The sequence below is a fragment of the Helianthus annuus genome, chromosome 11 (assembly GCF_002127325.2).
Source record: "Helianthus annuus cultivar XRQ/B chromosome 11, HanXRQr2.0-SUNRISE, whole genome shotgun sequence".
NCBI classification, from domain to species: Eukaryota; Viridiplantae; Streptophyta; class Magnoliopsida; order Asterales; family Asteraceae; genus Helianthus; species Helianthus annuus.
Genome location: NC_035443.2, coordinates 158,845,826 through 158,861,452, shown reverse-complemented (window position 1 = coordinate 158,861,452; position 15,627 = coordinate 158,845,826). Strand labels below are relative to the sequence as shown.

The window sequence follows — 15,627 nt, the reverse complement described above, 5'->3', positions numbered from 1 at the left end:
CATGACACTTTCATACAAAATGTTATACAATATATCAACAAAGTAATGAAAATAAAGGAAGTAAAGAGTTTAACTAACAATTCACATAAATCTTGTAAATTAATATTAAATAAAGTAAAGTTGTTACAAATAACACTTTTATAAAAAATAATAATAAGCACAACTGAATTTGTGTATACTACAAAAGCATTAGCATTATGTTTTTGTGACAGTTCATCTTTGTGACAGTTCATCTTACCACCACCGGGTCCATTCGCTTGCAGGTACATGAAAAACGGGCTTAATCAGTGGTTACGCCAGTCGCTTGATACAACAAAAAAGCACCGACTGTCTTGGAATTGCGTGTGCTATTTGTCTACAAAAATAATAAGTGATTGCCTGTCAGCATAAGAAAAGACAATCAATAAAAAAATTAGTACTAAGTTTACCATGTTGTAATCAACTCCGACACATGTCATGAATCTGAAATACGTACCCAACCCGGGTAGATGATAAGGAAATAACAAGTAAATAGAGCAAATGCAGTTATGCATAAAGTCTAAGAATCTCTTGTACAAAAAAACAAAGATGCATAAGTCCCTAATGCCAACAAATTTAAACAAAAACATAAAAAATCCTAGTAAAATATCATATATGTTCGTAGTAGCATTTTCCCAACACTTTTTAGAGTACTTGGGAATGAATTGTCCACACTTGATAATCAACATTCTGTAAGAAAAACAACAATCAAACGTTACACCAACGACGTGAAAGTTAAAATCATTAACTTAACATTGGCCCCGACAAATGTAGGTGGTAGAAACACTGAAGCAAAACGAACAACATACTTACCCAATCGGAAACGAAAATGACAATAATACGATCAACAATCAAAGTAGATGTTAGTGATTAACAAAATGTAAATACATATACAAGCTCAGCTTATCAGCTGCAAGTGATGGCTGCATTAAATCCAATTTCATTGTTATGCCTAGATTAAAAAAACATCTTCATAGCCATAAGAAAGTAAACATAAACCATAAATACATAAACATATACAAAATAGACAAAGTATGCAAGCCACTTACCTTATCGAAACCCAAAATCAAACAACAAAACCAACATAACAAATAAGGAAAAAGTCTCGAATGAGGTTGCCCTCACCATCATTGACCACATAAACCCAATCAAAGAAAAATAATACTTACAAACATCCACCAACAATAGTTGACATGTTTTTCCGATTCCAATATGCATATAAACTTCATATTATGAACTCAAAGAATAAATTTCTTTAACAAATCAAAAGCAAAATGAATGCACTAAAAAGGTATGAACAAAAGCTCTGAATCGTAGTAACGGAATTCACCTTCATCCTAATGTACCATGGTTGCAATCGTAGTTACAAAAGATGTAGAGAAAATCTCCATACAACACAATTTCCATCTACATTGCCCAGTTAAGATATAGAGTGGATCTACGAAGTCTAATTACTACAACCAATCAATATCATGGTTTCGTCTTAGGAAAACAGACACAACAACAAAATAACGTAAAAGATAAATCTATAATTAATATGTTACAAAAAAAATTCCCATGAAAGCATCACATATCGGAGGCATACCATAATCATTTGAAAAGTATCAATTAAAAAATTTCTATGCATTGTTACTTTTACCACCAAATTTGTGTCTCTCAGCATAGCGTCACAGGCTCACAGACTCAATCTAGGTAGTACCATACAACCGAGTCATCACACCAACTGAATAACCAACAACTCACAAATTGTAAGCAACCATCGTCTCAGCAAAACATCACAGACCCAACCAAAAAACATAGTCTCAGGACTGAAGAACCCTCTCATTGACTGAATACCCTTCAACACATAGCTTTCGAAAAACAATCAGAAAAACATACCATCATATAACCACACGTAAAACTTAAATAGTCTCGGACAACTAAAAAGTCATCCTTACAGACCAATTATAAGAGCCAACAAACAATGCGTTAATAGGGCATCATAGAACAAACCAATCAGTCTAAACATTCTCTGAATACTAAATAGTAACCATCATCGTCAAACCAACATAAAAGACTCAAAAACCTACTACTTTTGAAGATATTAAATGATATCATCGCACATTAAAACACAAAACCCAACAAAATATCATCAAATTCAACACGGATAAGAACCATCAAAAGTAATCGATTGACCTAAAACATCAGCCGATTGTAAAAAAAAAAAAAAACCTAAAACGCGTCTTTCTTACAGAAGAACGTAACAATAAGCATACCATGATGTAAAACTTCCAGTAACATCATCAGTAATAAACAAACCTAACAAACCAAAAGTCAGAAAGACATAAACAGGAAATCGAAGACAACGAAACAACATACGTCAACAAAAGAAGCAAACACCCAGCAACGTTGCAAACATAAGTAAAACAAGCCCATTAAAACAAACCGTTCAAACAATAAGACCAAATAAGCAAGTCGATCGAACAACATACATAAACAAACGAACAAAAAACTTACCAAAAGTAGCCGGAGAAAGTTGATTCAAGTAACCCGAGTGTAGAAAACGAGAGGGATCGAGAGAAAGTGTGAGAAAACGTAAAGGATAAGACGTGGTGAGGGATTCATGGGCCCTTTTAAACCCCCCACCGATCCCAAATATACAACCAAAAAAGCAAGATAAACAAACACTCAAAACAAATAAAACCAAAAAAGCACAAGATACAATTCAAAATAGATAGAATTCTTGTAAATTGATATCATCTGAACATCATCTTAATTAAAAAAACTAAATAGACATGTTACCCAATTAATATTATAACTTTCTTCTTATATCATGTGCACATTAATTATGTTAGACAAATGCATGAACTTCCTTTTTTTTTTTGAACGTCCAACATAAGAATCGCCGGGTACTCCGTACGCGGCACCCATTGGCCGAAAGGTAGCCCGCGGCAGCCCAACCTGCACGCACGGAGCCCCTAGCCCACCATGCCACCAGTTCCGGGGAAAACCCGACCCTGCACCCGCCCGAGGGCACGACAATGCAAAGCCGGTAAAACCCGGGTGGATCAGGAATCGAACTTGAGACCTTTCGGTCAAAAGTCTTCCCTCATTTCCATAACCACTGAGCTATAAGCCCAGGGTTAATGCATGAACTTCCTTGGCCGTCTTTCATCAAACATATACAACCGTTAGAACATACATTTTTTTATTTACTTTTATGTCCTTTTCAACTTGTGCGAATTGACGTAACATATATAAATATAACTATACTCAATAAAAAAATACAAATACTCCGTAGTTATGTTATTCCACTCACACCACACCTTCCATCTATGGTCCACGAACCTTCTCCTGTCAATTTCCGTTTCATATATAAATAAACCCTTCACTCTTGCTTCTACTCTCATCTTCAAATCTCACATCGATACAATCTCTCTTTCTTAACAATGGCGACTTTTGATGAAATAGCAGCTCTAGATTTCATCAGACAACACCTTCTCAGTGAATACGAAACCCCTAATAACCTTGTTTCTGAATCTCATCTATCAGTTTCTCATTACCTTACCTCTGAGGAACAACCTATAATTGATTTCTCAATAAACCTCACGGTACCGGAATCCGTTAACAAGAAAACCGAAAAATCTAACTCGAAGAACAATTTGGAGGAATCAGAGTCCGCTGAGGAGGTGAAGGTACACTACAGAGGCGTACGACGAAGGCCGTGGGGCAAGTACGCAGCGGAGATCCGAGATCCGAAGCGTAACGGGGCGAGAGTGTGGTTGGGGACGTTTGATACAGGTGTTGAAGCGGCTAAGGCGTATGATAGAGCCGCATTTCAGATGCGTGGTTCGAAAGCGATTTTGAATTTTCCTCTAGAGGTTGAGAGTTTAAAGGAGGAGATAACCGGAGGAAATAAAGCTTTAATCATAACTTCCGGCAGTGGGTGCGGGAAAAGAATGAGGGATGAGAATGAGATGGAGGTGGTTGTGAAGAAGGAGAGGTTGTTAGAGACGGTTAGTTTGCCGTTAACGACGTCAAGTTGTTTGGCGGGTTTGGATTTTAACTGGGAGAACATGTTTAACGTCGCTCCCTTATCCCCTTTTTCTCAGTTGATGGCGATTTAAAACTTTGAATGTGTTCTTTGTAACATTTTAATTTTTTAACCCACATTTGTTTATTTTTTAAAGACAATTCTTTTCGAGATCATAATTTGTTTTTTTTGTGTTGGGTGCATATCCATTAGCTAATAATTGGATGACCCAAAAATCGCCGTCTAGGCGTCGCCTAAAAACCGATTTCTATGACACTGATTAAACATGAATACAACTTGTTTACTACTTTATATCTAGACCTGGCAAACGGGTCGGTTCGGGTTGGGTCATGGGTCAAAATGGGTTCGGGTCAAAACGGGTCAGTTACAAAAAAGGGTTGTTTTGGTTCGGGTCGGAACGGGTTCGGGTTGAAATGGGTCCGGGCCAGAACGGGTTTAGGGTTAGATTGGTTAAAAATTGCTTTCTTTAAAAAAAAAGAGAGATTATACTTAAATAAAACCGAAACGAAATAAAAAACTAAAAGGATTGAAACCGATCCGAAACCAAACCGAAAAAACCATCAACATGAAACAAAAAATCAAAACCGAACCGAAATGAAACTGAATAAACGACCAAACAGAAACAAAAAAACCGAACCGAAACGAAACACAAAAAAACTGAAAAGATCGAAACCGATCCGAAATGAAATAAAAATACTGACAAAATTGAAAGCAATCCGAAACGAAACCAAAAAATTGGATCGAAACGAAATAAAAAATCAAAACCGACCAAAACGAGACAAAAAAAAAAAAAAAAACAAAACAAAAACAAACTGAAACGAAACAAAAGACGAAACCAAACCGAAACGATTAGTATGCACTCACCTTCATAACAAGAACTTTCTATTTTCAACCTAACACTTAAACAAGAACCCGTTTGAATCTTTTTACTTGTGATTCAAATTACAGGTTGTATAAAGGAAAGACAATGAGAGAATATTTGTGTTGTTATACTTCTGTATGAATCAGTAATGAGACTGTGAAAACAACTCATTAAGGAATATATGTGTTGTTATGCTTCTATATACATGAAAGTCTATATGTATACGGTTTGCATCACGAGAACCTTTCTTGAATAAAGCCAATGACATAAGAGTTGACTTATAATCCATTAACTAGTTGATTTTTCGTCCGCGCGTTGCGGCGGGACCCAATGACTGCAAAACACGTGTCAGCAATGGCAAGCAGATACCGAATATTAAAACATAAATAAAAATGACGCGGTAAGGATAGTCACTCCGTCCTAAAAAAAGAGATTTTAAATAACCTAATATATAATAATAGGACCCACACGTCCTATACGTTGGAAAATCGGTTGTTTTCAGTTCAGTTATTACGGTGCGCACACGTTAAAATATGGATGAGCTCATTACGGTAATGTCACCAAAAGTACCGATCCGGAAAATCATCGAAATTAGGTACCGGCACAGAAAATGCTCGGTACAATACGATATGGTGTTTAAAGGTAAAAATCAATAAATACATGTATGGTGCTAGACCGGTGTCGAACCGAAAGTAACGATTCTGAAAACGTCAAAAGGTGGGTACAGATTGGTACAGAAAATGATTTGGTATAGTAAATTTGGTACCGATACGGTACCGGTTTGATTACAGGATTTGATACGATTTGCTCATCAATAATCTAAATATCCAAGTTAATTTTACATGCTACAATTTATTCATTACAGAAAAAGACAAAAAAAGAAAGCAAAATAAGTTGTTGTGTATATAAAACGTCATTCAAACGAAATACAGTTTACTTACTGTGTGCATGAAAAGTAATCTAAACGGTGCAATTACTTGCATTGCTACGTTGCTACAGGATTTGATGAGCTCGGTACCAACCGGTACTGAAAATACCGTTACCGAAATCCCCAAAAGTGGGTATCGGTACCGAAGATACCTGGTACGGTACGGTTTGGCACCAGTCATTACTGATACGACACCGGTATTTAAGGGTAAAAATTGGTGAATACCGGTACCGAAAATACACCCGGTTTGATAAGTTTGATAGCGGTACCGGTATCCGATACCATTTCTTCATCACTTAGTGATTTCTAATTTTAATATATAGGTTACTGTTCATTCAGTACCGAAAATACGGTTACCGAAATCCCCAAAAGTGGGTATCGGTACCGAATATACCTGGTACGGTACGGTTTGGCACCAGTCGGTACTGATACGGCACCGGTATTTAAGCGTAAAAATTGGTGAATACCAGTGACGAACCGTTACCGAAAATACACCCGGTTTGATATGTTTGATACCGGTACCGGTATCCGATACCATTTCTTCATCACTTAGTGATTTCTAATTTTAATATATAGGTTACTGTTCATCCAGTTGTAATTTTAATATATAGGTAATTCATCACTGCAACTTGCTTTCTCTATGAAAAATACGTCAAATACCAAACGAAACTAAAAAACCAAAACGAAACAGAAACAAAAAAACCGATTAAAACGAAACTAAAAATCAAAACTCAACTGAAACGAAGCCGAATAAACCGAACAAACGGAAACAAAAAACCGAAACCAAAACGAAACAAGAAAAACTAAAAATATTGAAACCGATTCGAAACGAAACCGAAAAAACCGAAACAAAAAACGAAACCAAACCGAAACCCGTCCCGAAACTCGTCCCATGCGGAAACTCGTGTCGGCCTAAAAATCGTTGCGATCCGAAACCCATCCCGTGCGTAAACCCGCGTTGGCCGACCCGTTCCGTTCCAAAACCCGCCCCGTACCAAAACCCATCTCGGTCTGAAACTCAATTCGAACTGAAACCGTTCCGATCCAAAACCTGTTTCGTGCCGTAATCTGTCACACCCTGGCTTTGCGGAAGCGTGGTTAATTTGGTGTGACTTCTTAATACCATAGCTTAATCATAACAAAGCTATATGAATTTAAAAATATGCAAGAATCATCCATTAAGTTTTAAAACCAAATACAGTACCATTGTTTTAACGGGAAACACGCCCTAACAACCATATCCTTGTTCAACAAACATTACAACTTAAACATAACATAAACACAGTTTAAGGACTGTGACTTGTCCAGGAAAGAGTCACATTCCCTAAACCCCGGATGATCTTGGGAACTAGTGCAGCGGGAAAACGTGCCATACCGTGCCAGATCTTTTAATTCCCTGAAATACATGTAAGTTGAAAAATCAACAATAATGTTGAGCGAGTTCATGTGTAAGTGAGTAAGTAAACCTTTGTATTTATCAAAAATCCTGGTATGTAGCAAATAAGGAAAAAGAGATCACCAATGGTTTGCAAGGCCATTGATATGTGTGAAATGCAAGTAGGAAGGCTCAAACCTAGCAGATTTATGCGTCGGGTACAAAGTCATCCCAAGGTCCGTTATGCTGGGCCTGGGACTGGGCTCGCTACACCCAAATAGATCTATCGCTCCTGCCCCTCGGTCCTACCCTGAGGATTAATGACCTCAAGTTTCCGCCTACCCATTCACATGATCTAAAAAGTAACCCTCCTTACGCTAACCATACCATGTATAAAGTAATCATAAACATTGTAACATGTATTTCACCCCCGCAGTTTAGAAAACTGAAAACAGTTAAGAGAAAAGGGGGACATGAACTCACTGTCAGTGCGTCTCTACCAAGTACTTCGAATGTCAGCTGTGCGACGACCTACATGTACTAATTCTATTAGACGGATGGCCGTGCCTTAGCTTTATAGTTTGGGTTTTTGGGACATAGTTAGACAACTATTTCGTGTTTATATTTTGCATGTACTTGGTAGTTAATCTCCTTCCCAAGGATGGGGGATTTAATACATGTGCGTTCAATTTATAATATTAAGTCTCACTTAATATATCTTCATTCCAAATATAAATATTTTTCTCAAAAATATTATATTTCCATTTCACATAATTTTCCAAAAAATAATACGTTGATAAAATATTCGTTCATAATCATTTCCGTATAATGCGTAAGTTACGTTTTAGTAATCGTGTGGTAATAATAATTACCGTTGTAACTTATATGTTTATCGTGAAAGCGTTCGTATTATTTTGGATTTGTCAACGTTTGCAAATATTATTTTTACTCTAAAAATAATATTTGTGTATTTTCACAAAACAATCATAAACAGTGTTGTGAAAAATTATATTTACCAAATATATATTTATCACGTTTAGTTTTGTGAAAATCCCACCTCCGAATATTTGTAAATAAAGTCGTGGCGAAATATATTTTGAAAACATGTCGAAAATAATTCTAATACTTGTAAATAATTCTAAGTGTTAGGTTTTAGAAAAATGTCGCCAGAGTTTCCTCTGTAACTGGAGGTGGCCACGCTTCCAAGCGTATCATTTTCTTTTACCAAATCATTTCAACAACTTCTTGATTCAACCAAACAATTTCTGACACATCAAACTAGTCGACAAGCATGTAAATCGCATAATCACATGAACTTGTGGTTTTTCCGAAAACTATAGTGTAGATCCCGTTATATTTTGTGGATCTTTGTATAAAGTAACTCAATCTTGTAAAAACCTCGTTTTTAGAATAAATCCATCTTTACAACTTCCCGTCATCTTTCACAAAGATTGTTATTTTGTCGGATCTTTCATTTCACAAGTGTTTATACGCTTGTGGTTTGTAAAAATCACACTGGTTAGTGTGTTATCCGTCTTTTAGAAAACATGATTTTCTCGACACTTGGTCCTTTGAAAATACCACTTGCAGATACGTAGATCCGCTAGTTTTAAACACTATTTTACAAGTAAAAATACTTTTACACAAGTTCATGTTTCTCGTGTGGTAGAGTTTCACCTTTTAACCCTTGTACCGTCCGAAACAACCTTATGTCAAGATCCATGATCTTAACCAAACCGGGTTAAATGGTGATCCGAGCTACCACATCATAGATCGGGCCTCAATATTCACAACTTTCAAATACTACAACTTTTACACAAGTATTAAGTTTTTATCCAACAATATTCATGTTTTAGTAGCCTTTAAAGCTTCAAAAGATAAGTTTCCGCATTTTAACCGTTATAAATCTTATTAACCACCTTAGATAGGTTCGAGAGGGTGTTTTAAGTGTTATACCTCTAGCTCGAGGCTAGGGAAGAATCTATGCGAACAAGAGGTGGATAAAAGCAAGATAACGAGGTCCTTCGCCTTCCGTTAACTCCAAGACTCCTTATGCGTGACCCGAAAGACTTGTGTAACCTTGGAATGAATGGATCAAGAGCCGAAAATGGGTGGGTGCCAAGGGGGGTGTTCGGCCGTGAGTAGGGAGGGCAAGAGAGGATAGAGTTGGTTGTGATGAATGTGTGTTATGATCTTGTGTGCAAGTGTTGAGTTTTATTGACAAAAATCAAGATCATCGTCCATTGGATTTAATGTTGTCTAGATATTAGACAACCATAATATTTTAATCAAAAGAAATCAACTCTTGTCCCCTCTAGTTGGCCGATTTCAATGGGGGGGGGGGGGGTAAGCTAGTTCAAATCCAATCAAATGGTTAGAGCTTAGTTAAGTTAAACCAAGTTAGATTTAGGGTTAACTCGGTTAGTTGTATGTAGTGTTTTAAAGCGAGTGTTAGGTTGTTCAGGGACCCTAACTGGCTCAGAAAAAGACCAATAATATCATTGTCAATATTTTCATGTTCCGGGTATAGTCCGGTTGTTCGGTTGGATAGTAATCCGTTAAAGTGCTTAAGTAAGCTTTTAAGTGTCGTAAATAATATTTTTAGTGACACAACTCATTCTGCAAAGTGTCAGGAATATTTTCCTCATGTTTTGGCACTTTATTAGTTAGCCAGAAGCTAGTATGTTAATAAAAGTGCCGTGTTTCGTGCTTAGAGTACGTTTTAGGCACATCCAGTCATTATATCTTATTCCTAGAGACGCAATTCTACAACCCTTGTATCCCTACACTTACTATGGGTGTAGTAAAATATTTCTGGCTCATACAGGCCCTTAGAGGCAGTGTCTGCCTGATGCTGGCTTTATCAGCATGTTCAATAGGTTATCCGTTCAAATGCTACTGTGCTTTTGTGCATCATATTTGTCACTAAGGTTCAACATGTAAAATAATGTAGTGACGGTATGTAAAGTATGATGCAGATATGTTCAAGTACTAGAAATCAAGTAGCAGTTCATCAGCAATTTCAGTTAAGCACAGTAATTAAGCAGCAATTAATTATTAATTAAATAGTACGGATACCTGGTTTAGTGAGGGTTGTCACATTCTCCCCCCTTTAAAGAAATTTCGTCCCGAAATTTTAAGTTCTGCTTGTAGAAGCAGGGTTCTCAGGAAATAGGTGGGGGTATCTCTCTTTCATTCGGTCCTCACGCTCCCAGGTGAATTCAGGACCATGTCTAGCATTCCAACGAACTTTGACGAGCTTGACACTGCTCCGGCGGGTCTTGTTTACTTTCCAATCCGTGACCTCAACAGGTTCTTCAACGAAATGGAGCGTGTCGTCAACATGAATTTCGTCGGTGGGAATTGCAACGGTAACTTGTGTTGGACTCTTCTTCAGATTGGATACATGGAATGTATCGTGAACACCATTTAGTTCAGCAGGTAAATCCAACTTGTATGCTACTAACCCGATTCTCTCCAAGATCTTGAACGGTCCAATATACCTCGGATTCAACTTCCCACGCTTCCCAAAGCGTGCTACACCCTTCGAGGGTGATACCTTCAACAAAACCATATCACCAACCTCAAACTCTAGAGGTTTCCTGCTTCGATCTGCGTAGGCTTTCTGCCTGTCACGAGCCGCACTAATGCGATCTCGGATTTGTGCGATCTTGTCGGTGGTTTCCTGGACTACTTCAGGACCAACCAATTGTCTATCACCTGCGTCAGCCCAACAAAGCGGTGATCTGCACTTGCGCCCATATAAAGCTTCGAATGGCGCGGCACCAATACTGGTGTGGTAGCTGTTGTTGTATGAGAACTCAACCAAAGGCAAATGCTTATCCCAGCTACCGCCCAAATCCATCACACATGCTCTCAGCATATCTTCTAGTGTCTATATCGTCCGCTCGCTTTGGTCGTCGGTCTGCGGGTGAAAAGCAGTGCTCAGATTCAACTTTGAGCCAAAAGCTTCCTGGAAGGATTGCCATATTCTTGACACGAACCTTCCGTCTCTATCAGAGATAATCGAGAGAGGTACTCCATGGCGTGTAACAATCTCTCTCATGTAAATTTCGGCCAGTTTGCTCGTATTATCCTTCTCTCGGATAGGTAGGAAGTGTGCTGACTTCGTTAAGCGGTCCACTATTACCCAAATAGTGTCATGGCCTCTTGGAGTTCTTGGCAACTTCGTAATAAAATCCATAGAGATTTGTTCCCATTTCCACTTGGGAATCTCTGGTTGCTGCAGAAGTCCCGAAGGCTTTTGGTATTCCGCCTTAACCTTGGCGCATGTTAAACATTTGCTCACATAAATAGCAACATCGCCTTTCATCCTAGGCCACCAATAGTAATCTTTAAGATCCTGGTACATCTTATCCGCTCCAGGATGGATAGAGTACCGCGACTTGTGAGCTTCATCGAAAATAACCTTCCTTAAACCACCAAACAGAGGAACCCAAATCCTTTTCTCAAAACATAACGTTCCTTCCCTGTTTGGTACCAATATCTTCTCCATCCCACGGAGATACTCTTCCTCAAGGTTTTTCTCCTTGAGGGCTTCCTTCTGCGCGGCACGAATGCGCAGAGGAAAGTTGGTTCGAATAACCATCTCCAAAGCCCTAACCCTTATGGGCTTGATCCTCTCTTTTCGACTTAGGGCATCGGCGACCACATTCGCCTTCCCTGGATGATACTTAATCTCGCATTCGTAGTCATTCAACAGTTCTACCCATCGTCTTTGCCTCATGTTCAACTCCTTCTGGTTGAATATATGTTGGAGGCTCTTGTGATCTGTGAAGATTGTGCACTTCGTACCATAAAGGTAGTGTCTCTAGATCTTTAAAGCAAAAACTACTGCGCCGAGTTCCAAATCGTGTGTGGTATAGTTCTTTTCATGTATCTTTAGTTGGCGTGATGCGTAGGCAATAACCTTTTGGCGTTGCATCAACACACAACCCAATCCTTGACGCGATGCGTCGCAGTATACCACAAAATCATCTGTACCCTCTGGTAGGGCTAAGATTGGCGCGTTGCAAAGCTTATCTTTCAATACCTGAAACGCTTCTTCCTGTTTAATTCCCCAATCAAACTTCTTGTCCTTCTGAGTGAGGAGCGTCAATGGTTGAGCGATCTTTGAAAAATCCTCAATGAATCTGCGGTAATAGCCAGCCAAACCCAAGAATTGCCGAATCTCGGTTGGCGTCTTTGGCGTTTCCCAATCCTTGATCGCCTCGATCTTGGTTGGATCCACGTGGATTCCATCTCCATTTACCACGTGTCCAAGGAATTGCACTTCTCTTAGCCAAAACCCGCACTTAGAGAATTTGGCATACAACTGTTCTTTCTTTAGCAGCTCCAGAATGGCTCTTAAATGCTGTTCGTGCTCAGCCTTCGTCTTTGAATAAATCAAAATATCATCGATGAATACAATCACGAACTTATCCAAGTACGGCTTACAAACTCGATTCATCAAATCCATGAACACTGCAGGTGCGTTTGTCAAACCAAACGGCATAACGAGAAACTCGTAGTGTCCATATCGAGTTCTGAAGGCTGTCTTTGGGATACTCTCCTCCTTTATCCTTAACTGATGATATCCAGATCGGAGATCGATCTTCGAATAGAAGCTTGAACCTTGTAGTTGGTCAAACAGATCATCGATTCTTGGCAGGGGATACCTATTCTTGATCGTCAGCTTGTCCAACTCTCTGTAGTCAATACACATACGGAAACTACCGTCCTTCTTCTTGACAAACAAAACTGGAGCTCCCCAAGGCGAGAAGCTCGGTCGGATAAATCCCTTGTCTAACAACTCTTGAAGTTGCGTCGACAGTTCTTGCATCTCAGACGGAGCAAGTCTGTAGGGTGCCTTAGCCACAGGCGCGGCACCTGGAACTAAGTCGATGCGAAACTCCACTTGCCTCTGAGGCGGCAATCCAGGCAAGTCTTCTGGGAAGACTTCTGGACATTCCCTTACGACAGGGATGTCTTCGATCTTCGGTTCTTCAGCTTTCTTATCCGCAATGTGTGCCAGGAAGGCAGCACATCCCTTCTGCAAACACTTTCGTGCCTTCAAGCAGCTGATAATTCTTAACGGCGTATCACGCTTCTCTCCGTGAACCACAACTGTTTCGCCATCTTCGGTCGGGATACGAACGACCCTTTTCATGACAAACTATCTCGGCCTTGTTTCCTGATAACCAATCCATTCCTACTACCACGTCGAAGCTTCCTAACTGGACTGGTAGTAAGCCTAGCGTAAACCCGTGCCCTCCGAATTCCATCACACATCCTTGGACAACTTCACTGGTCTCCACTAGTTTTCCATTTGTTAATTCGCTCGAATATGGGACGTCTAACTTACTAGGCGTCAAACCAAGAATATTCTCAAATTCTAGTGACACGAAGCTATGATCGGCACCAGTATCAAACAAAATAGATGCAAAAGTTTTGGTTGTTAAAGAACGTACCAGTAATCACGCCTGGATCCTGGCATGCTTCACAAACTCCGATGCTGGGTGTTCTTTCACGGTCTTGTTTCAACTTCGGGCATTCTCTCTTAAGATGTCCAATGTCCCCACAATGGAAGCATCCTAGCACTCGGCCATTTCCTTTCCTGCTTCCACCTTGAGCGTTGTTACGGTTTTCTCCTTGTCTGGGACTCTTCATCCCACAACCCTCCTTGTTGTGCCCTTTTCTCCCGCACCTAGGCTTCCGACATCCACATTCATGGTGATACTTGCACCCAGCACGTCTTGATTTAGTTTCTAAGTAAATCTTATCATTGGCCTGTCTGTTGTTAGGGCAATCTTTCTTGAAATGCCCTTTGTCTCCGCAGTCAAAACAACCTCGAATAGATCTTTGTTCATCATTATTCGTTCGGGTATCTTCGGTAAGCTTCCTTTTGTTCTTTCCAGACGACTCTACCTGAGTCTCCCTATCAGGGTTTGCAAGTTTTTCTAGTCTAATGGCTTCCGTAACGAGTGCCAAGCCCATCTTACTTGCAGCCATAGTTGTTGGTGGCGTAGATGCTGTCATTAAGCTCAGGACTTGAGGTGCCAATTCCCAAATGGAATGTCCTAATTTCCTCAATTCTGGTTCCACCAAGTACGGAACTACTCGTGCCAAATCATGAAGTCTTTGCATGTATTCCAACATTTTCGGACCTTCCCTTATCAGGCTCTGGAATTCACCTTCCAACCACTGTGTTTCTGTTTGGGTGCAATACTTCTTACGCATTATTCCTTTCAACTCATCCCAAGTTAACGCGTATGCTGTAGTTAGGCCCATTATTCGAACCTGAAGATTCCACCATAATCGAGCTCCATCTTGAAACAACTCAGAAACGTATGGGACTTGTTGTTCTGGCGTACAACTACTCATTCGAAAGATGGATTCCAGACTTTCAATTCATTTCACAAAAGCTATGGCACCCCCAGTGCCGTCGAACTTCGGAGGCTTGTAGTTGAGGAAGTGCCAGTAGGAACAACTGTTATTTTCTGAGGTGCCTCTGTTAGGTTCGGAGCGTAGGGCCTCGTGCTGTGATATAGCTGCAGCAATTATCTCTTGAAGTTCCGCCTCTGAGGTGGGCATGCGCATTTCGCGTCTTGGTGGCATCTTCTAAAAGATGTTTCACGTAGGTTAGGTCGTAGCAAGTAAAATGTACGTATGTATTCAACAATAGCAGCACATAACATCTCATGCTATCAATAAATCAGTCACATAACATCTCATGTCATAGAACATAAACCATAGATCAAACATCACAAGTGATGAGAATACTGCGATTGCATTGCCATAAATCGAGACCAGAATGTAAGGTTTACAGGTACCCAACTGTATCATACAACATTAATGACTTATTAGGGGACGACCCTAGGCAAGTCGTGCAATCGCTGGACATGTTCAGAAATCTCTGGTTCGTCCATTTTCAAATTCCAGGACTCTATCTCAAGCTTCTGAATTCCAGTCTTAGAACCACATTTCTCCTCCATCATTTCCTTTAGCTCATCCCAGCTCAGTGCATAAGCAGCATCTGTGTCAAGGGCCTGAACCTGATGGTCCCACCATGAGAGTGTGCCGTCTAGAAATGACCTCGAGGTAAAGGTATCACTCTGTTGGGGCAAACAGTTAGTCTTTCTTAGAATGGAGTCAATCTCTTCGGACCAACGAACAATTGCAAAGGCGCTTCCTGTTTCGTCGAATTTCAAAGGCTTGCAGTTCAGGAACTGCTTATAGGTGCGGTCAGTTGGGGGGGGGGGGGGTTATTTCCAGTAGTGCCATTGCTGTGCTAAAAGCGGAGAGCTTCATGTCGTGCAATTGCCTGTGAGTTGCGTTTTTGCAGCTCGGCTTCTATCCTTGGCAACATACTGGTGTTTGTGTCACGCCCGGGTGGCATTCTCTTGTGCCGA

The 15,627-nt window shown here is 39.8% G+C and overlaps 1 protein-coding gene across 1 annotated transcript; it reads left to right on the top strand.

Annotated features, from left to right (window-relative positions):
- The first annotated feature begins 3,179 nt into the window (after positions 1-3,179).
- Positions 3,180-4,165, top strand: LOC110890848 (ethylene-responsive transcription factor ERF104-like). The gene has a single exon (XM_022138491.2). It carries the CDS (start codon positions 3,447-3,449, stop codon positions 4,122-4,124), a length of 678 nt encoding a protein of 225 aa, XP_021994183.1. The 5' UTR covers positions 3,180-3,446; the 3' UTR covers positions 4,125-4,165.
- Positions 4,166-15,627: the final 11,462 nt, after the last annotated feature.